Genomic DNA, 23825 nt, shown 5'->3' with positions numbered 1-23825 from the left:
TAATTTGATTATGCCGAATTAGATAAGCATCACCAGTAACTAAGGAAACGAAAGTCAAATAGTAATATAATTATTATTGAATTGCCTCAATAAAAATTCTTTCAGACATTTATCTAATATGAAAAGAACAATTTAGATCTATCATAATCGATTTCATTTTGTTATTAAACGTTACAATGTATGTACCGCACAGCAGACGACTGTAGCTATTTATCGTCTGGTGTTCGCGTGGCAGTTCTCTGTTGAAGATGTTGTGTTTTGATTACAATGAATGACTCATGCTACGTCAGACGATGGCATTAAAAGAAGATTAAAAAAATATTTGATGTGTGAATTAACTTGTACATGTGCTTTTTAGTGTAACTGTTGTGTGTGCATGGAGTATTTTATATGTTAATCTATAATCTTTCAAAAATCAATTTCTGTACAGGATAAAAACGGCGCGTCAATTTCCGGATGATGTTGACTGGTATGTTTCTTGTGTAAACAAACAAAGATGACACTTAGGAGTGATGACACTATTTCATAAACAAAACAATATACTTACTTCGAATTAACATCTGTGTCAAAGGGGGCTGACTCCGGAAACCTTCTTTATTGTTCTTCCTCTGACAATAAACTTATCAGAGTGTGCTACAGGAAATAATGTTTTCTCATTGGTTAATTATTAATCCAAGCATAACATAACTACAGATGTGAATGAAGCATCTTCAAAAAAAGATAAACAATAATTTCTTGGATTAGAGTAATCAGTTTAATAAAATCGGGGTCAGTAGGTAATATAACACCCGCAGAGAAAAACGTTCGTAAACCAGATAAACGGATATACGCTTTATTACATTAATTTAACATCTGAGTTTCATAGAGATTGGAAGTGTGTTGTCTATATGTGATATAATTAAAATGAACTTGTTGGATTGTCTGTGTTCTTACCATTCCGTTCGGACTAAACGTGTTTTAAGTCCAGTTTCTGTGACCTCAGGGACCAAATCTCATCTTAAAGGTTGTGCATATTCTTCGTCCAAGATGTATATTTCATGCAGTAATTTATTAAGTGTGACTATAGTGATATGTGTGATATTGTGTAGTTTATTTCCATGTTTGACGGGTTCTCCTACAAAACAAGATCAAGCATCTACACAAGCATTGGTAAGATTATTTATGTATATATACACAGGGCAGGGGCATGACATATTGTTACATCTTAGCCTACTCAGTATACTATTCTTATATACAAGGTTATTACATATCAAGGAATAATTGTTGATAGTCTTGATTATTTTTCATTCTATCTTGCTCAAATCTAAGCCTTATAATAATTTTATTATATGTCTCTGATTAAACATATTATATAATTTTTGGGTAATGGACATTGAATAATTGATATATTTTAGGGAATACGAAATATTATCTATTTCGTCCATCTAAACAGAGACATATAATACAATTGTATTATATGTCTCTGATCTAAAGAAGGATCATGCATGTATTTTATTCGTAATTAGTGTCTGTTTATGTCGGATGTAGATTATTTAAAACTTACATTGAAAGCAATTGACCTCTATCTTAATACATGTAATACCTCTTAATGTTTTTTGTTTTCATATTCTTAACCTCGTCCAATGTGTATTACAAATCATTCACAATATATCAATTTCTTTAACATGTTTTCAATTGATGGTAGAACTGGTATTATGATTATGATTTTAAAAGTTTATCAAAATATATACATATTCATTTTTTTACATAAATAAGGCCGTTAGTTTTTCCGCTTGAATTGTTTTACATTGTCTTAATGGGGCCTTTTATAGCTAACTATATGCGGTATGGGCTTTGCTCATTGTTGAAGGCCGTACGGTGACCTATAATTGTTAATGTTTGTGTCATTTTGTTTTTTTGTGGATAATTGTCTCATTGGCAATCATACCACATCTTTTTTTTTTTTTATATATATATATAAACAAAAATGTACCTAAATGTATGCATTCTATGTAGGTTTCTTCCACTAGTAACCCTTTAAGCAAACCAAATATAGAAAGACCGCACTTCGGCCTATAATATTTAACTTTTATACTTGGAGTTGTCTCATTTGCACTCATACTTCTTATGTACATGTATACATACACAATTTAGCCACGGCAAATCTGAAATTCGTGTATTTTCATATGAAATAAATCATGAGGTAAAGACGTTCTTCCTATTACCTATTTTTCATATCCAAAGTAAAAACTTGGCATTACTATAAAAGCAAACATTATAGCCAGATGTTTCCTACAATTATTTTTATGTGTAATGAGTTTTACAAATCTTCATAGAACGTTTCATTGAATCGTGCCAAAGATGAAACAGGCCGTAAAAACATATGGTGCACCTGATGAAACATTGATGTCAAACTAATGGAAGGTGCCTGTTAGTAAGACATGTAAGAATATAGTTTCATTTTCAGGCACGTTTGTATTTTCATTTCGCCGATCCTTAATATACCCAGGTTGCAGTTGTCAATCAATCCCACTAAATGACTAATTTATTATTATACTAAATTCATATTTAATTTTCATAATTTTTTAATTGGTTTGAGTCATTTTAAATTCGAGGAACTATAAGTTTTCTGTTATCTTACAAGTCATGCAAGTACAGCTGTTGACGGAAGAATTTTTACTTCCTATATTCATGATTCATCAAATTTTAGGATAGACATGATAGATCGAAAAATTAAAAAAAAAACTTCTTTAAAAGAAGTCGAAAGACAGAATTAATTTAAATCTCTAAAGTAGACAAATGTTATGACAGTCTATGCAAAATTGTCAAATATTTACTTATAATTGATGATGAGTATATTGAATATCACAATGATAATTCAGTCAAGTGTAGATTTCATGTAAATGACATTACGTATTGAAGCCAGGTGAGAAGATGATAAAGTAAATATTAATCCATGTCACAGGTGTGACAACAATCTTACAAGACATGTCAATCAAAAATATTTAATTCTAAGGTTCAATAACACCTTTCGTACCTTCATCCCATAAAAGTAATTTAATGTAAATATAAAACGATGTATTTGCATCTTTGCATTATTTACCTGTGTGCATATCGCCTTTAAGTGATAACTGATTCATACAATCGATTTAACAATGAGCGTAATTTTAAGGTATACTTTTCACTTGCAACTTTTCTTTGCGGTGAGAGTTTGAAATATCAAAGGTGACCTTGCACGAAGAGCATTTATAACGACGAAGAATGCAGTCTTCACAAAAAAGGTGTGACAAGACTTGTCTGAAACACCAGCTTGTTTATGTTGTTTCATTAGATTAAAAATTCCATAATATACACGTAACTGGTATAGATTTGAAAAATGTCACTCCTTGCCTTCTCATCAATTATTTAATAAAGTATGAATACAATGCACCAGGAAATCTTAATTGATGCACAATGATGCAGCTGAAACTGACTCAGTCACAGCTTCCTCTGATGAATAAATTCTTCTTTTAAAAAATCGGTCAGGAAACGTGCATCATAGTTACATGTACATTCAGATGACTCTGATGATGCACACATGAATCTGATATTCTCAACAGTCTAATTTTAATTAAAAAATAACGCGATGAAAGATTAACAAGCAAACCGCATTGTCATTTGATTTCTTGGTGAAGTCAAAATCAATTTTTAACCACCCTGAATAATGAGTTTTTATTGACTAAGTTCTATCTAATGGTCTCTGAATCATACCATATTTGTCTTTGATTTGGTGCGTGAAAATTAACACTGAATATTCTGTCTTATAGTGATACCCTCAGGATGGGCAATGTCCAATAATGACGACAAATGATCAAGATTTCTAAACTCTTCAATATTTAATGTTGGTCTTTGGTATTGGCAAGGACGTATACGCCCTTGGTCTCGGAAATACTAGTTTTGAAAATTTCAGCTCATAAAAAAGTGTGAAATATATAATTTTCAATTCTCCTTATTTTTCTGTCTATAAAACTCATTAATCAAGAAAATCAAGATAATATTTCACTTTTCATCTAACCTGAAATATAATTAGTGATTTAGATTTTAGAATAATTTTTAATTTATTTCTTCATCATATAAATTGCAGTTTATTTATCATGTTTATACGTAATATTCCGCAGATATCAATCTGCAACATGTGCAATATGCATATATATTATATGTTATGTAATGGTTTGTTATGCAATTTCAACCAGATACACAGTCACTATGTGCTTTAAGGATGTACATACCTCATATCCTCCATGATATTCTGACAAAATGAATTTATTTGTATTCAAGCATTCTTTATAAGGGTGTAATAATGGTTATGCTTTTTCATTGGAGGCCATCTTGTTAGATGAGCTACATGCAAATATTGAGAATGGAAATCGGAAGTGTGTCATAAAGACAGCAACCCGACCAAAGAGCAGAAAACAAATGAAGACTACCAAATGGCAACGGGTCTTCAATACAGAGAGAAAATCCCGTTTGAAAAAGCAGTAAACTCTCAATTTAAGCCTCAAAACCTTGTTAAGAAGAAACTATCATATATACGCATCATTTTGTGTTTGATGATCAGCTATGAAACTGATCAGATCTAGGAAAAAATAAATTAAAATTACATTGTGTAAAATGATTGCGAAGGGTGTACTTTCATATCATTTGTTATTCAATTTGATCTCTCTATGTCATGTATGTCCGAGTAGCATTACGATCAGGTCTTAAAAGGCTGGCGAATGATACAAGTAAAAAATAAACTGACAGCGACATGGCTAAGAAAGGAAAAGAAAAAAAAAAGACCAAAGACCAACAAATTAGCAGATAAACAGCAATACACAAAACAGAACAGACAAAACTAAAGACTGAGCAACAACGAACATTACAAAAATATTGATGTATAAATGGGAAAACAATAGAATTATTTCAAGATGTGTGAGTCCGATTGGTAGCCTTCCTTTTCAGACCTTCAATTTATTTATTTATCTTATCCTATGATGCACCAGACATCAAGTGGACACAAGTTATATAAACCACAAACTGACACATAAATAAAACCACGGAAACGATTACTTAAAGTTCAAAAGTTTATTTATGATTATAAGGGATTAATGTATATATACTCTATTAAAGCAAGAGGCCAATAACATATCATCTTGCAAATACGAAGTAATCGTTTCGGTTTAAGGATGTGCTTCGATGGAAAATGTTAAAAAAACATGTACAAATTGGCACATTTTTATCAAAATATTCTAAACTAAAATCCACGAATTTAAGAAACATAAACATGTAGCTTGTGCTCAAAACAACGAAAACACGAACATTGATACCTACGAATACAATAACTTTCAATGTTATCGGTCTCTCAGTGTGAAGAGTTGTCTCATTGGTAATTATACCTTATCTTCTTTTCTTATACTTCAAAGTATATTAAGAAGACATTATAATATTTAATTTCCTACAGATGCACAATCATTGTATTTTGACATCATGAGTGAAACAAATTGAAGAGACATTTACCATATCTTTTGAGGAAATTACGTGAAATCATATACATTCTAAAAGTAAATTTTATTCGTTATTGAAGGCCGTACGGTGATTTATTATTGTAAATGTCTGTATCATTTGGTCTCTTGTGAAGAGCTGTCTCATTGGCAATTTTAGATACCACATCTTCGTTTTTATATCAGCATTGTTAATGGTGATCAATGGTTATCAGAACTGCATTTACAGGTTCTAAGGTTTTCTATAAATTCTGCAGTTACAGTAGTAAGATTCGACGACACACCAACTACAATTGTAAAATTGTGTTCATAGTATACATGTTATAAGCTGTTGCTTAATTTAGGTTGTGTAACATTTTATTTTATCTCACCTCCATGATCTTTGCAGAAGGGTGAACAGCACATGGGGACATGTTTTCAAACCCTGTAGACTTTTTTTTTATTCCATTTTCGTCCATAATTTTTAATCATTTTCCCCTCAAGTGCTAATATTGCATCATCTGTATTTAGAGAAGCCTTAAAATGTATGAAATTTGTATTTTTAAAGCCTCTAACCCAATTTTACCACACCAGATGGGATATCAAATGTCAAAGAGGTCACAAACGTGTTTTCTAGGCAGAATTCGTCATGGTACTCAGTTACAATATGATTCACTCTGCTGGGATATTAGAACTTACAATTTCATTTATAATTGTCTATAATGATTTTACCTGAAAGATTGTTAATAAAAGCAACAAAATTTTATTAAAATTACTGAAGATTAAGAATACATGTTTATATTGCTGCAGGTTACGAGTACATTATACGACTTTTTCAGATGAGTAAACACAGTTTGTTGAATAATTAGCGACAAACGCAGTGTAATAGCAGGAATACGTAATAAATTACATAAAATGTGGCTAGAAATGCGTGCAACATATCCTTGGCAACCGTAAAAATATACATAGTGTACCGTAAATATTATGCTAAAAATATTCTTAAAGAAAAACGGTTACAATTTCTTTGGTTTCTTTTGCAATCTCAGAGATATCATGTTTGGCATCATATTTATTATAGGTAAATATTTATCCGTTGTAGTCTCTCACATACATGTATTGTAGTAAACTAATAATTCTACAGCAATGAAATTTTTTAAGGACATTGAAAAATTTGAAAATCCTTTTGACATTTAGGAATGTATCCCTCTCTTGCTTATTGTTGATTATTGCCCGGGTCTACCTATATCTTAGTTTTTTGTTAGATTGTCAACGTTTGTTTCAGATTTTGAATTTGTTTTAAACTTGGCCTCAACTTCCGCTAAAGAGACTTGAGTTGTGTTTATATCCATATTTCATTAGTTATCATAGTATTCATACTATAAATATCCTTGGTACGCCAAGTATCAAACCGTAACGTAGAGCATGTTAAAACAGTTTTATTGAATCATGATTAATTGCGGATCAAATATTTTGAAAAAAGGTTGCCTGAAGAACATGTCACGTAGAAAAAGTTTGGAGTGCAACATGTTATAATCTATGCATGCATCATATATGTAGAACCAAAAGAGAAAATCGGGCTACCCCCTACCCTCGTTAATTATGCCTCTCTATGTATTTATAACAGAAATATCACTCTGGTCATTGCGCGAACGATTTTCCCGAGGCCTATCACGTAAAGATAAAAAAAAAAAAAAAAAAAAGTGTTTTAAAAAATGGTCAATTTCATCTTTCCCCTGCCTGACGTATATATCCTTATTTTGCATATCAAATGCAGAGCATAGCATCAAGACTGTGTAGATCCCTATATTATGAAAAGTGCACAATAATTATGATTGATTAAATGAAACAGATGTTGTGCATGGTTTGTAGGAGTATTTGTAATGAATGATATAAATAGATAATAAGACAATAATTAGAAACAAATAATTCTGTCTTGAAGCCGACAGCATATATAGCATACATGTTTCGTCAAGTTGTGTGTTTATATAATACGTACATGTATTTGAAACAACTGCCAAACTAAGTGACTGAAGATATCTGGGGGAAATATATTGCAACAAAAAATAATGGAAAAACTAATAGAGATTGTTTAATAATTGATTATTGTACTGAGTACTCTGTTAAACTTTTTTTTATCTTCTCAGAATTTATCATTGAAAAGATTGATCGATGCAGATTTTCATTATTATTAAAGATATTTAAATGACATACAATGTTTGCCTTTTAGCAATATGATAAAATGTGAATAGTGAAAAATCATTGATGATGGTATAAATATGCTTACTTGCATTTGATATATATACATGTATATATGTATATATTTAAGAAGCAAAAGATTTTAAATTTAATGAGAAACTAAGACATCTTGGGAATAAGTCATCACATTTTACACAGGGACCGGTATAGGAGCTGCTTAGGCAAACAAAGGGTGGAGGTGTACAAATGCCCCCACATTTGAAAGAAAGGGAAACACCATGTTTCTTTCCTCCTTTTTGTGATAGAAAAAAATAACGATACTAAGAAATGAAAATGAAAATGGAAGGGGACATTCTGTATGACTACCCTTTGGGTTATAAGATTTTTGACAGTTTGTTGTTTTTTCGCGTCCTAACAAAACTTCTCTCTACTTCCTAGTCTAGTCTTTTGTAATTTATATAATTTTGAAATATACACTTTACCGTCTACCATCTAGTGCCCTTTGTCTATAGCGTTGCAAAATGCGTGCCTCCTGCTTGGAGTGTAACAATATATCATCGATATACACAGCGGTACATTTGTGAACCATTTCATCCTACATAAATGAACGTCAAAATTTAAAAAAAATCGAACAATTTTCTCTTGAGTTCTTATAAAGAGAGTTTGACACACTGTTTTGATCTTTCAGGATTATTTTAGCCGGTTCGGGTATTTAGAAGGTCCATCTAGTGAAACAGGTAACCTCATGGACCCAGCAGAATTCCCAAAAGCCATCAGGAACTTCCAGAAATTCGCCAATATTCCAGAGACTGGTGTTCTAGACCAACGTACCAAAGAACAGATTCTGAAACCTCGTTGTGGCAACAAAGATACTGTTGGAGACTCAGAAGAACGCATGCGTCGTTACGTATTGGCACCATCAAAGTGGGACAAAAAAGACCTTACGTATAGGTTAGTCTTAATGTAATATGATTAATGTTATTCAATCCGTCTCATTACTGTAGACATAATGGTCAAATTAATAAAATGGTCTTAAACTGAAATTGTTATCTGAAATCAGCAAATTAATTATAGGCTGAGAAGATAAATCTTATTACTGGAATAATTTGAACAAAATGATGCATTTTTATTAAATCTAATAGTTTATAGTTGGACAAAATTATCAAGTATAGAGTAAAAACCTAAATGTCACAAAGGGTGCACCAAGGAAACGATATTTATAAACTCTCTCCTAAATAGTACAAGTGTGTAGGAGCTCAAGGTAACTTATACTAGATCTCAAAGGAGCAAAAAAAAAGAAATCTTCATTGTATGAAAAAAAGTTTGTATACTATGTATGCACTGCTTACATTGATGGAAAAAATAAGTAACTGTTGTTAGTTGACTTGTTTTTGTCTAGAGAGACCTTGATAAAAACAAAGATTTATACATGTATAATACTGTTAGGGTTACACATACCAACTAGCATATATACATCTGATTATAACTCTTACACATATATAATTTCAATATTAAAAAGAACCGCTTCCCTTTCATATTTTAATTACCTACTTGTTACAAAGTTTACCCTTAAGATTTGAAATGGTGAAGCATATAATCCTTGAGAAAGCTAAGTGCACTTTGTAGATTTCCCGTCATTGATAATCATAAGATAGTTAGGCAGGAGGGAATATACCAAGTGATTTTATCCTTCAATACTTATATCGGAAAAATCATCAAGTTGATAAGCGCACTTTCATCATATCTTGCAAGAATATGAGATAACATCATTTGCCAATTATCTCTGGTGCTCAGTAAGCCAAAAGCTGACCGCGTTCGATGAAAAACCCCTGTTGATCACCTCAATCACTCACATGTGGAAGGACATTCACTTCTTAGTGTGAGAAGATTTGGGAAAATAGCATCAGTTAAGCCAATCAAAATTCATGTTATACCACGGTTCCACGTGCATGGTAAAATCATATGTCTTATGACATCTAATATTTCACTTCCACACTACTTTGAGAACAGTCGTGATTTGCGAGTTGGGTCCGCCATCTTGCTTTTAGGTTTCAGCAGCAGAAGATGTCACGTTCTAGGCGGGATTTATCATCAACCGATTGTTGCTACTGTACCCTTGTTCATCATGTTGTCATGTAGATAAGAAACATCACAACCTGCATGAATGAGGGCATACGGCAATGACTGACAACAATAGCTGACCATCTACTGACTAATGGAATAACTCTGGAGTGACCAGCGTCTTTTATGGACTTTTATATGTTTTTGATTAGAATCGTATGTGGACGTAGTATAGCTAAGTTATGTTGTTTGTAGACATTTTCTTTGGTTTTAGTAGCGTTACATTTTTAGTTTCTTTTTTAGTGGAGTTTATAATGCGTAGTTCTTTGTTTCTTTTCTGTCGTGCACGTGTTTTAATAATGTACGTGTTATTGAAAACTCGCAGAATACTTCGAGTTAACGTTCTCTTAATTTACAAAATGTACAGACGACTATACCTCTATCTATGTCATTGTCGTAACAAGTTGAAAAGTATATCTCAAAAGCAAAAACTTTACTTAAAAAAAAGGTTTTTTTAGGTCCCGTTTTGAGCCCCAACACTCGACCTAGCTTCTGTATAAATAAATATAGAAAACATCTGGAACTAATGAGCATTAGAACTGTTGAAGACTAATGTTTCTGGGGTCACATGGGGATTTAGTTTACATAGAGGTGCGATTTGCCATAATTTTCATGGGAAAAAGCTTTCGTATATAATTTTGTTTTTTATTTGTATAAATGAACTAACATATATTTTTGTTGGGTTTTTTTTCGACAAAAATTCACGCATACACACTCATGGCGATAATCACTAATGATTCGAAATACATTTGGTTCGCACATTGTGTATCACTGGAAGTGACTCTTTTCCAAAGTGATATATTTCATGCTAATCAGCATTATACATGTATATGCTTCATGCCGACCACCTTCTGCATTTGATTAGCAGTCTCGAAATGTGTCTACCATCTAAGTGAAAATTATTGTTGCAGCAATAAAATTGTATAATTTCATTAGGACAGAATTGGATGAAACCCTGATACCGGTTTTATGTTTCCGTGTTTTTAATAGCATGTTTTCTATATTATCTGTATTTTCCAGAAATCACTAACGCTCCATGGAATATTGTCAATCTAGCAAAAAAAGTAATTTTCGCATAAAACTCTCCATAAAAGTATTGATTTTCTTGAAGTTATCATATTTTTTCTTGTATTCAATTTAGATTGTTCGAAGATTTATAAGAAAAGAAACCAGTGCAGTACTTTTATTGAATCTTTTTTTACATAACAAAAGCCAAGCCTGACACTGGTGTGAAATATGTCGTTTGTTCAATATATTTATATCTTTTGTTCTATTTATCAATACCAGTGATTTCCTTTTACTTTTAAATGAACTTAACTTGTTGCAGCCACTTTATTTTCAAAGGCATTTTTCTTCATCTCAAATTGTTTGAATATTGATTACCTAAAAATGAAGAAATGCTAGATATGTAATGTATAGTATGGTCGCTCATCATGTATCTAGTATGTTATGCTGTGTCGGGTTTGCGACGTTACAAGAACACAGTAATTTTTCTCTACAATAAGCTCAAACGTAAAGTTATTATTTAATGAAGGTAATATTTTTTTCCATAATTCAAAGATATTTTTTGGTTACTAAAACTTCGGGTTATTTTGCTGTAAATGTATGGTAGAAGTTGTCTGATTTGATTGATAAACCAGTTGATTTTTTTCCGTTCAATGATTTTTTTATGCATTATATCAGTAATAATTTATTGATTTTAAGGTAATCTAAATGGGTGAATAAAACTAACTGATCTTTGACGCTGAAGCAGTTTTAATTTTTGAGATACAATATCAATGACATATTTATTTTTCTCTAATCAGCGAACGGAAAGGCGTTATCCCTACTTTGTCTCTTGTCATTACAGTGGCGATCGGAATTCATTAGACTATAGCTAACGATAACCTTTCATTACAGCAGTTGATACAAAACATGAATAAATGTTCATAAGTGGCTGCTTCCTTTACGAAGTCCACCTTACATTTATAGACCTACTCTAGTTCTGTGTGTTGTTTCATATTGATTTTTGTTTGATATTTCAGGGTTTTTTTTCATGGCTATTACATGTTCTCGTATCAACTAAATTTTATTGGTTATTTCAATATTTGTCTTTTCAAAATAAAAAGTGGATGATTTAATATAAAGCCTAGAAAACGGATTTAGATGTCATTCCTTTCCTGTTCAGTGGCGGATCCAGGGAAGGGTTCCGGGGGTCGGAACCCCCTTTTTATCAATGCATGTGAATGGGGACATATAGTTTGAACACCCCTCCCCTCTTTTGTCCTGGGTTGGGACCCCCTTGTTTTAAATGGCTGGACCCGCCCCTGCTGTTATACTGGTCAGTTTAGAGACACAGGGAAGCATTCTGCTCAAAATTAAGAAGCTTGTTATCTCTCGTGCTGATAATCTATGTAGTATGTAATATAACAGTTGTCAAAGTTAATAATGATTACCACCATGTCTAAGTTGTAACTGGGCATTTTATGAGGAGTAGCATCATGTGTATACATGTGTACATGGTTTGCAAAAGTAACATTGTGATTGATACATGGTCACGCTACATTTCACTATGCAATATGTATGCATTTTCATGCAATGTGTCTTCTTTTAAAGAAAACAGATTTAACACGTTTTTGATTAAACTGTCAATAGAGGTCGTTCCAAAACCTTTTATCTGGTGGAGGGACATTATAAACGTCTGAAAGATATTTGGCGCCCTCAAACCGGAAATAAACGTTCAAGAAATAGGAACCCTTTAGATTATTTCAAACATTTACTATAAAGAGACAGTTCTTGTTTAAACACGTGGCTTGCTTTAATATCTGCGTTCTTTCTTTTTGTAGAATGAAGAAGTATTTTGAGAAATTGTCAATTCCAAAAATTAAACAGTCATCAACAATTTAATTAAAGTGCTTAGTTAAAATCTTTTGAAAATTTATATTTTAATTTGAATGAGGAAATATTGTAAAGTGGAGGAAGGCGAGTAGGTGAAGATGTTTTGTGAATAAAGCTGCAGCTGGAGGCTGGTTAAATATACACATGTTAGAAAAATACGCTAGCGTGTACCGATATCTAAGTGGTCTCTTAACCATCAAAAAGTGCGACATGATCTCACTTTAATATTTTCTACACATGTAGTAGTGATTCATACTTAGACGTGAAGCAAAATTGGTAATGCGTCCTACCTGTTACACGAAAAGTAGATCAAATATCATTTTACTATTAGTTATATGTTTCATGTTAAGCGTTTTAACATCTTTATATAATTGTGCATGTTAGATATTTATACATGTACATGTATATAAATTTGTGATTAAATAGAAATTATTGTAGTATGAGTTAATTACTGGATTTTATTGGCTGTTTGTAAAACTTTATTCCACACAATCTGTAGTATATCCATTTTAACTTATTGTTCTTGTGTAAATCGAAAATATTGTTTTATTCTTACATATTATACAAAAGACTTGCCTGCATCATACAAATATTTTTGTCGAAAAGTCATGACCATCGTTTGTCTATTTTCATATAAATTGACTCAAACAAGTTAAAAAAATCCGAGTTGTTTTTTCTCTCTGAAAATTTTATGATCAAACAATGTTTGAAAAGTGAAAGCTATTACAGTCTGAAGATATGGATCTCTTCAGCTTGCTCTTCAATTGTCATGTAACGTCATATTTCATGTTCTTTGTTTGGTGTTTTTTTTCATTTAAAGATTTTAATGTTGATGCCGTTTTGTTTGTTTGTTTTTTCCATATAATTAATTCATTTAAAAGTTTTACAGCTGGAGCCTGTTTCTTTCTAGATGTTTGTTTAGTTATTGATGTCGCTGGTTGATATCTGTCTCAACCGGTTCTGTCTAATTAACGTATTCCCCATGCATCAATGCACGTCTTCTTTTATCCAAACTCAAACCATAATACATTGTCCTGCCAAAACAGATTCCATGCAAGCCAATAAATTTGACCACACTTGATCGTAAAACTCTTTTTCTGCTCCATTATATAAATAAATAAAAGATCAGAGGCCAAGCAGATCGCTACCTTCAAAAATAACATTGTCAGCCGAGACAAAGGCCGAGTTGCAACGAACCGCTCAAATACCCTCTAAGCTATATTTCCTCTCAGATTTATTACACTGAATGTTATGTTATTATTGTCTTTTAATCACTGATATTTGTTTTGTTGGTTTTTTTATGGGAGCATTAAAATCAATTGCTACCTGTTCAGTAATCTGCCTCGAAATGAACATCTACCCTCGTATCAACCAATGAAAAACTGTCGTTGAATCAAGAAATATGATTAAACAAAATATCACAAGTATTGACCATGTTTTTGTTAGTAACCTTCTTCAGCAAAAGAATTACTATATTATTTCAAAAACATAAACAATTTATAACAGCTAGGCTGTGTCAAGATTTTCCGATTTTCCCCTATTTTATTTCATTTTGTACAGTTACACAATAACTCATTCTTTTTCAGAATTACAAACTACACTCCTGATTTACCTCAAAGTACAGTAAGACGTGCAATAACCGAAGCGTTCAAGGTATGGGAAGGTGTAACAGACCTTCGGTTCACAGAAGTTGGAGGTGGGGATGCTGATATTATAATACAGTTCGCCAGACTATATCATCAAGATGGTTATCCTTTCGATGGCAAAGGTATGCGATTGAATACAATAGAATACCTATATTTACAAAGTTAGGGCTCCAGGAGGGCACATAGCTAGCATATGAAGAATATCATAAAACATAATGACATATGCAATGCAATCTAGATAGTAGATGTAACATGAATATCATTATAATACAATTATAAAATAGGGAACTTTCCTTCAAAGTTAAGCATCGACTATTTGTAGTTTCTACAGATGAGTAGCACCATCTTCTTTGGGAAGACATACCATGAACAGCATGGAAACACATAGATCTAATTTGATAATTTTGCAGAAAGTATTAGAGATCAGCACACTGAATGTAATTGTAGAACTCTGAAGCCTCTTTGACATTAATATTGCGACATTTTTATAAATCGAAAAATAGAAAACAAGGCCTGTTCGAGATTACATACCGTCATATTGGTACTATCTCATAAAGAAAAGAAAATTGTCACTTTATAAGAATCTTTTAGCATTTCTTAGGTATATAACTAATACAATTATTTGTTTTACAGGTTTAGTTTTAGCCCATGCCTTCTTCCCAGGTACAGATAAAGGTGGTGATACTCATTTTGATGATGACGAGACCTGGACTTTCAACTCAGATTCTGATGGTACATATACTTTTCTATACTAATGCAGCTATATCATCGAAGAGAAGTTGAAAAACAAACAGAAAACTAATGAAATTGAGAGTAAAAAAACTGAATTCAAAAATGCATAATGCCCTATAGTGTCTTATAGAATTTATGTCATTTTGGTATCTTTTGAACAGTTGTCTCGTTGGCAATCAAACAACATCTTCTTTTCTTTTATATGAAAATAAAAGATGTATTTTGATTGCCAATGCCACAAGTATTCAACAAGGACTCATCAAGTTCCAATGAAGTGGATGTCATAGGCAATTATAACCAACCGTACGGGCTTCGACAATGTTAATGTTCGGTTGTGGATACCAGGCATGTTGCAAATCCCTGAGAATGTTTTAACAGACAGTGCATTAAATAAACATGTGTTGATTAATTTTGATCAGCTGCAAGAAAATCGGTAAACACATAAATGGTTTTTGTGTATGGCAATCCTAATTACTAACCGCTGGTCCCACAAGTTAGAAATGACATCATATAATCAAATAACTGCATTAGTAAATTGACAAATTTATCAATAAATGCCATGTTCATAGAGTGCTTAGTTATTGATGAAAAAATGAAATATTTAAGTTTAATGTTTTTTTCTCTGGTATGTTACGTACAATTGCAAAACTGAACGGAAATCAATAGTAACATCTGGTTACCGAGCCAGACACCTTGATTTTATATATGTACCTGGCGAAATAGGTTATCGTACAACCAGGAACTGGCACTAATTCATCAATTGTAGGAAGTGCGTTGGCATTGCTTTGTCTTAATTGAAATGACAGATTAGAAATAAGAAACAAAGAAAAACAAACTTCTTTGATGAAAAATCTGTTGATTATCGAATGGCTGTATTTGATACTTTGGCAGATAGAATCGTTTCTAGTTAGAATCCTTTGTCTGGATGAGTAATATATAGTGTATAATTTAGTCATCACTTATGATCTCGGCTTATGATTAACCTCAACAGATCATAAGTCAAAAGTAATAATTAAAAGAAAGCAAGTTTGAAACCAATAAAAATACGGTTAATTCTTTATTAACACCAGTAACCAGTATGAGGTACATTTTGGGTTAAGGGAGAAAAATAAATCAAATGTTCGAATTTGCACATTTAGAATTTATATTTCTTGTTAGTTAAAATGAGGAATTATTGTGCAAATACAGGGATAAAAATGTATCCCTTCTTAAAATGTTTTCTACATAAAATTGAGAATGTATAGCCTCTACTGCACATACATGTACTCCGATCGTGTAATACATTATAGCTTTTTGATTGTATTGCATTGACATACTAACATTAAGTAGACTTGTGGTTTTTTGGACGTTTCGTTTTTGTCCCTTTTTATTGTATATCTATGGTATTAATATACTTAAATTGTTCATTTTTTTTTATTTTAGGCGTGGACTTGTTTATGGTAGCAGCCCACGAGTTTGGTCACGCCTTAGGTCTTAGCCATAGCAACCAACCTGGAGCTCTGATGTACCCATGGTACCAAGGTTACATTCCAAACTTCCGACTTCCACATGACGACATCCAAGGGATTCAAACTCTCTATGGTAAGTACATCTGCACATTATAGAGTAAAATTCCGAACCTTTGACTTCCGAATGTAATTAACTGATACATTGCAGGTTAGAGGTAAAACGTTTCTTCTGTTGGCTTTTGTTCAGGAAAACTGAAGTGTCTCTTGTGAAAATAAACAAAATAAAATTGAGAATGAAAATGGGTAATGTGTCAAAGATACAACAACCCGACCAAAGAAAAAAACAACAGCAGAAGGTCACCAACAGGTCTTCAATGAAGCGAGAAATTTCCGCACCCGGAGGCGTCCTTCAGCTGGCCCCTAAACAAATATATACTAGTTCAGTGATAATAATGAACACCATACTAATTTCCAAATTGTAAAAAAGCATGTTTACTAAAAAATATGTTAACTTGATTCCGTAGGACAATTCTACGATTGACAATGAGTTCTATAAGGAATAGATTATTCAACTGCAGGCATGTTCATAATATACTGGGGTTTCAACCTAATATAAATTTCTGGACTAAGATGTCTCTTGACTACTAAGGAAAGTAAAACCCTTAGAATAAAAAAGTATAACAAATATTTCATAAAATATTACGTTTCTATTAATTGGATGAACATATCATTATGCATAATAAAGATTTAACATTGTCCAAAAAATCTAATGCCTAACTGATAAACTGAAATAAACGTTAATACGATTTTAATCATTACTTTCATTTGATACATTGTTTAATTAACAGGTGGTAAATCTGGCGGCATTAGACCTCCACCAGACAGACCCGTCACTCCTCGCTATCAGCCTCAACCATCAACACCTAGACCAAGTCAAACGACAAGGAGACCACGTGTTGACGGGACCACTATTAATCCTTGTGAACATGCGTTTGAAGCAATTGCAGTTCTTCGTCAAGAAGTTTTCCTATTCATGGGTCAGGTATGTTGATTTAATGTTATAGTGGAAGACCCAAGGGGAGGTTGAGGGGAGGGAGTTGAACTCTCATGTTTGACATTCAATTCATTTGAATAGGGATCTATTGTTGGACACCCCCACATATCTTTTGTGTTATGTTATTATTTAGTAGATCCCAGCTGGTTGTTAAAACGCAGATTCTATTGTTTCGTAGTTTATCATTAGAAAGGCCATTGGTTTTCGATGCTTTGAATATTAATCTTTATTCTGATTTCATTGTACATTTAAAAATCGATAACTTGAAAAATCTTGATTTTTTTTTACACAATTTGATATGATTACTGCTGTGTCTAATTATTATGATATTTTGTGCAATTACCCGTCCAAAGAACAGAAAACATAAACGAAAAACAGAACAAATAGTATTGTGTTAGATACAGCTGTACTACATCTAGCAGAATATAATATCTCCAAGTTAAATATACAAAGTATCATAATTAAGAGACCCTACATTTGTTGACATTTGCAGTTTTATATGTGCTTATTGACGTATGTAACTTTATAGGTGCTTATCTCGACGTTTATATACCTAAATTTAGTATTCCCATTAATGATTGTTATTACTATAAACTTAAGTCTATAGTATCGTGGATAATACTATCTTTACACATTGTTTTATGTTATGAAGTTGGAGTGTAGGTAAAAGTTTTATCATTGACTAAAATGTGAAAGACAAATAAAGGTTGTTCGTTTACCTTTATAGGAATTTTCAGTCCTGAGTAAGGGCAAATGAAAGCATCTTTGCTTTACACTAAAATATATATATATCAATCAAAATTTGATTAAAATCTAAACGTAAAAAATATGCGCACCTGACGATCGCGCTTGTTGGTTGTCGAAGGGTGTGCAGTTTTATGTGCTTTTGTGGGATTTGTGGGAATGTTCAGTTCCTGTGTTATTGGTTAACACATAAAATTCCTTTTATTTGTATCAAAATCCGTACGAAATATTGTATTGTCACTGTGTTAAGCTCGGTGAACAGTAATGGGTCCAGTGAATGCATTTTGAAAAGAATATTTTAAATTATGTGGCGTAACTATTGCATTCTGTTTACAGACATTTTGGCGGTTAGACTCACGAGGTATTATCCAAGGCAAGCCCACAGAGATTCATTCATTCTGGTATGGCTTCCCTGACACAGCAGACCATGTTGACGCAGTTTTTGAGCGGAAGAGCGACGGAAGGATTTTATTTTTCTTAGGTATGTTTTATACAGTAATTTGATTGACAGGACTTCCTAAACATATAGACATAAGTTTTGACATTTGGCACGTAGATATAATAGGGGCCGCATTATCTCAAGGTTAAATTTGTGCTGCATGTATCTTATAATATATTGGTTAATACCACTTTGAAAGTTTTAATGAAAAGAATAAAGATTTTGCTCTGGCAAATTCTAAGATGTTTTACTTTCCTCAATAAATTCATATTACCCATTATTCTAAACTTAAGTTTTAATCGGATTTTGTTTTATTATCAGACCTCCCTTATTTTACGGCATATTTCCAATAGCAAAATCAAAAACATTTCATGAAACATCACATAATCTTCCCGATTTCATATTTCATATAAATTGAATTTATTGTCTAATTTATTGGGTAATAACTTCAGTATAATTTAGAACTGAATCCAGAAGTTAGGCATCTATAACAAACAAATATTCGTTCATTTAAACAACACCCATTTCAAGATAACATACAGATGGAAGTCTCGGACTGAAAAAGACATGCATGAAAATATGTTGGCATGTGAACTCAAAATACTAATTAAACTGAAAAAAGCCAAAAACATGAACAATGCTGGAAGTTCAAAACAAATTAGAGTACGATCGCAAGTAAGTATAGACAATTGTCAATTTATACTGTGGTAAAGTTTTCCCTTCAGTTCAAAGTACATCATTCTACCATTTCAGGCGACAAGTTTTGGACTTTCAATGGCAACAGTCTTATACCAGGCCATCCTAAGACCGGAATTCCCCTCACAGAACTAGGCCTCCCAGCAGACGTTAAGAAGATCGATGCAGTTTTTGTTTGGGGTTTTAACAACAGGACCTATATTATTAGTGGCGACATGTATTGGAAGCTCAACGAGAAGAACGACTTTATAGAACCAGACTACCCACGTGACATGAGCATCTGGCGGAAGGTTCCGGTTCCATTAGATTCCGCGTTTAAGTATTGGGATGGTAAGTCATTCTAATCCTTTTTAGAAGAAATAAAAAAAAGGTTCGGTAAATTAAATGTTCTTGCCACTGGTTTAGTGGGATTGTACCAAACAGTATATTTATAGATTAATAATTAAAAATATAATTGAGTTTTCGCGGAGATTAGTACTGCTTTGTTTTAATAGATTTAAAAAAACACTTTTAATTGTTTTTTGACAGTTAGTTAGAAACACAATATTGATGGGTTTTATTGATTATAAATGATAATAAATATTGAGGGAAAGAATATCTTTTTGAACAAACTAGTTTGTTTATAATTTTCTCTTAGTATTAAATAAAATCTTTAGTTGTATCAATAAATTTTAATCAATAAAAGTTCAAAAGTATGTGTTTCAAATTAAGTAATAAAAGCAGATATATTTATAAATAGTCTGATGTATGTTAACATTTGACAAGATTAATGTACATCGGTATAATTATAAGCTAGGACTAAACCTTAAAACCAATGTTATGTTGAACAGGAAGGACATAAAATAAGCCTTACATTTTTTTTAGACACTCTCTTCCTTTTTAAATCTTTTTGTAGACACCTTTCTAAGGTTTCAGCTTTAAAGTAAATCGATGATATCACTCAGTTTATCTTAGAAAATGATTGATATATAAACAGACTTGTAAGAAAACACTGATCTTCATAGGTGTTTAGGAATATTTATAAGCAAAAAATCTTAATTACAGAAAAGTGTTGGATAAGATTTAACAATAAATATTATTATCACCGTGTTGTTGCAAATTTTGAGCAATTGGACTTATACCACCAGATGAGCAACAACTGCTTACACTTAAAAGAAGCCTGTGAATCCCCCCTTCCCCAAATCCTATCCCGGTTTGTCAGGCTGCTCGATCATTCGTGTGATATTTATAATGGAAAACTGATAGATTTTTTTTTTCGGAATTGGGTGTCGTGTGCCCATGGAAGTGGGCGTTGTTTGTCATTTGTAATGGGTTTACCATCCGATCCCTTATTCTTCAACATCTAAGCGTCATGACCCATGTCCTCCTTAAAATCAAACGAAACACAAACTAAACCCCTTTCTGAAAACGGACCTTGTGAAATAAGATATAAAAAGTTGTGGTATGAGTGTCAATGTGTCTGGTTTTGGCTTATATCATTAGATTACATGGATAACATCTTTGTATCCTCATGGTTTTTTTTTTAAATAACACTTGAATTAAACTTTCACATTGATTTTGGATGCTGTTAAATGTTATATTTTTCAAAAATGTCCTTATCTCTTTCAGGTAAAACGTATTTTTTCAAAGGACAGTTTTATTACCAGTTCAACGACAAGAAGATGAGAGTGCAGAAAGGTTATCCAAAGTTGATAAAGAAACATTGGTTAGGTTGTGACACTTATGACAAAAACTCTTACAAAACAGTTGAAGCCATCAAATCACCGGGCGGCAGTGGTAGTGCCAATTTACTCCCATCATTAACAATAATTTTAACACTTATTTTGTCTGTAAGTTCATTCTACCATTAATGTTTGTTAAAATTATAAACTTAGTGCTATTGAAATAACATGAACAACATGACAATGCTTGGTCAACATGCATTTGGTTTATAATGGTGCTATATATTGATTTATTCATGCTATTCTTTGCATATGTTTTTTTTTGCAAAGGAGATAGATACTCGAACGAGTGGTTTGGTAGGGAGCTACCATTTGATTTTTATGGGGGCGGGGGGGGGGGGGGGGGTGGCTAGGATGAAATTTGAAAAAAATAGGCAGGACAGGAGTTTTGAGTAAAAAAAAAGTCAGGATGAGACACTTGCAAAAAAAAAAGTCAGGATGACAATTTATGTAAAAAAGTCAGGATAAGCTAAAGAAAAAAAGGAGGACCGGATAGAGTGAAAAATAAAAAGGCAGGACAGAGATTACAACTAAAAAAAAATGCAGGAAATTTTTTTTCATCCTAGCCCCCCATAAAAATCAAATGGTAGCTCACTAAGGTGTATTGTGGATATCAGGTCGAGTATGATACCGGTGATATGTGAATTAGAATGAAAGTGTATGTTATCAAAAAAGGTTCCCCCTTTTAAAATCAAAATACTGTGATGTAGACTCATAGTTTGTTGGCATTATGTATGATAGAGCAAACTCCCACCTGGAGAGGGTAAAACTCGGTTATGGTTCATGGTTAGAATATAAAAAAAATGCTGTTTGTATTTTACAGTAAAAAATACTATCTCGATTGGATACAATTTGTTTTCAATCGCATAGTGTAGTAGAATCTATTAATCTAATCAAAGTAGTAATGTTTTAGCAAATTATTAGTTATTGAACATCTTGATGAGGTTTACAAGGTATATTACAGTACCAATCTCAGTTATGGTAACTGCAAAATTATATTTCCAAAGGCATTTCTAAACGTTATATCAATGGCTAAAAACTAGGTCAGTAGAATCCGATTATCATTTTTGGTCATCATGAACTTATTTATAAATTAAGTTAAGTTATAAACGAGTTTTACCATATTTTGCCTGTAATTTGCTTATTATTTATAATTTGTAATGTATGAAAGATATGCAAGTGGTGTTTGTATTTGGGACTATTTATGTTACGTGGTTTAATAATTGTATGCTTCCGAAGTTCCGAGTGTGGATGAATGCCAAGGCAAATTGGTGCACATATTATACATGTAAGACATTTACTATCAATCATGGTATTGGTTAAGACTAATTTATCTCATTGTAATGTGAACTTTGCATGTTACAGACCAATTGCCCCAGACATTTTCCCGATCTAGACATAATATGAATAATAAATTGACCAGGTTCATGTCTAATCATATATTATATGGTATAACATTTATAGTAATCGATAGAGATATTTATTGCTGTATCATATTATTTAAAAGGTTACAGTAATAAACATTAGAAAATTGTCCTGATAAACATTTCAAAACTGTCCTTTTTAAAAGGTCCTATATTAATAAAACAATTACTTTCTTGAATTTAAAACTTGACATATATATCACCTTACAACCAATTTGGTAATTAACATGTCTGTTGTAAAAAAAATATTGGAAAAGTTACAGAAATAACCATAATCATCGTGCAACAGTTGAACATTTGATTATTTAAATGATCAGCCTCACGTCTCTTTCTGAAGTCATGTCATTTTTAACAAAGGACATTATAATTGTTGTTTCGAAGAAAATTATGAAAATATGTCACTTTTGTAGAATTCTCTGAATTGATTCAAATCTATTATCTTGATGAAATTTTCGTGTTTTGTGTTAATTTTACTTTTGGGTTGCTGTCTCATAATACCCAACGTTTATGTCCTACGTCTCTATTTTTTTCATATAGATAATTAAGATAATCAAAGTTTTATTTTATCTATTGAAAATATAAATGAATCATAATACTAGTGAACATTTTGTGATAGATATTCGCCCCCTGTGTTTTGTATGTTATCAAATCACTTATATCAATATGATCAATGTACTTGGGGGAATAAACCAAACTGGTAATATTCAGTTTTTATCAATATTGATAAACTAAGCAGAAAAATATTTGCATCTTAATTACTTTGTACAAATCGATATTACCCCACGAAATTATTAAAAATTGTGAGATAATATTAATTATTTTATATTTGAGGGGGTCATGTTAGATTATTTATTGAAATTAAAAAGAGATTTTAAACACAGATTTTTCCTTGAGATTAGCTTGAATAATCGTTTAGGTGAATATCCTGAAATTAAATAAATTTCCTGACATCATATTTTTTTACTGAAAAAAGTCACGAGTCGTACTATAAGATCTTCTAAGAATTGTGATATAGTCTCTCTATAACGACCGTTAATATCTATCGTATATTCAGAGTTACGATGTTTTTAGTGTACATTTGAAGAAATTATTACTCATTTACTAGTTTGCCATGTGATTTTGTTACGACACTATGATTTTACTTGTAGTGATATGTTAATGCATATATACTCAACAAGACATTAATACTCGTGCTTAACAATTATAGATATTGTCAAAACATCTATTTCATACATTTAATTTTCCTTAAA

General features: G+C 31.9%; 1 protein-coding gene across 1 annotated transcript; it reads left to right on the top strand.

Annotated features, from left to right (window-relative positions):
* Positions 1–202: 202 nt before the first annotated feature.
* Positions 203–21477, top strand: LOC134728183 (matrix metalloproteinase-2-like). Its single transcript, XM_063592676.1, has 9 exons — positions 203–1149; positions 8362–8624; positions 14258–14439; positions 14951–15049; positions 16472–16630; positions 17346–17539; positions 18632–18776; positions 19488–19760; positions 21039–21477. Exons 1-9 carry the CDS (start codon positions 904–906, stop codon positions 21278–21280), a joined length of 1803 nt encoding a protein of 600 aa, XP_063448746.1. The 5' UTR covers positions 203–903; the 3' UTR covers positions 21281–21477.
* The last annotated feature ends 2348 nt before the right edge of the window (positions 21478–23825 follow it).

The sequence above is a fragment of the Mytilus trossulus genome, chromosome 8, assembly GCF_036588685.1.
Source record: "Mytilus trossulus isolate FHL-02 chromosome 8, PNRI_Mtr1.1.1.hap1, whole genome shotgun sequence".
Lineage (NCBI taxonomy): Eukaryota > Metazoa > Mollusca > Bivalvia > Mytilida > Mytilidae > Mytilus > Mytilus trossulus.
Note: the sequence above shows the minus strand (reverse complement) of the source record. Positions and strands in the feature narration are given on the sequence as shown.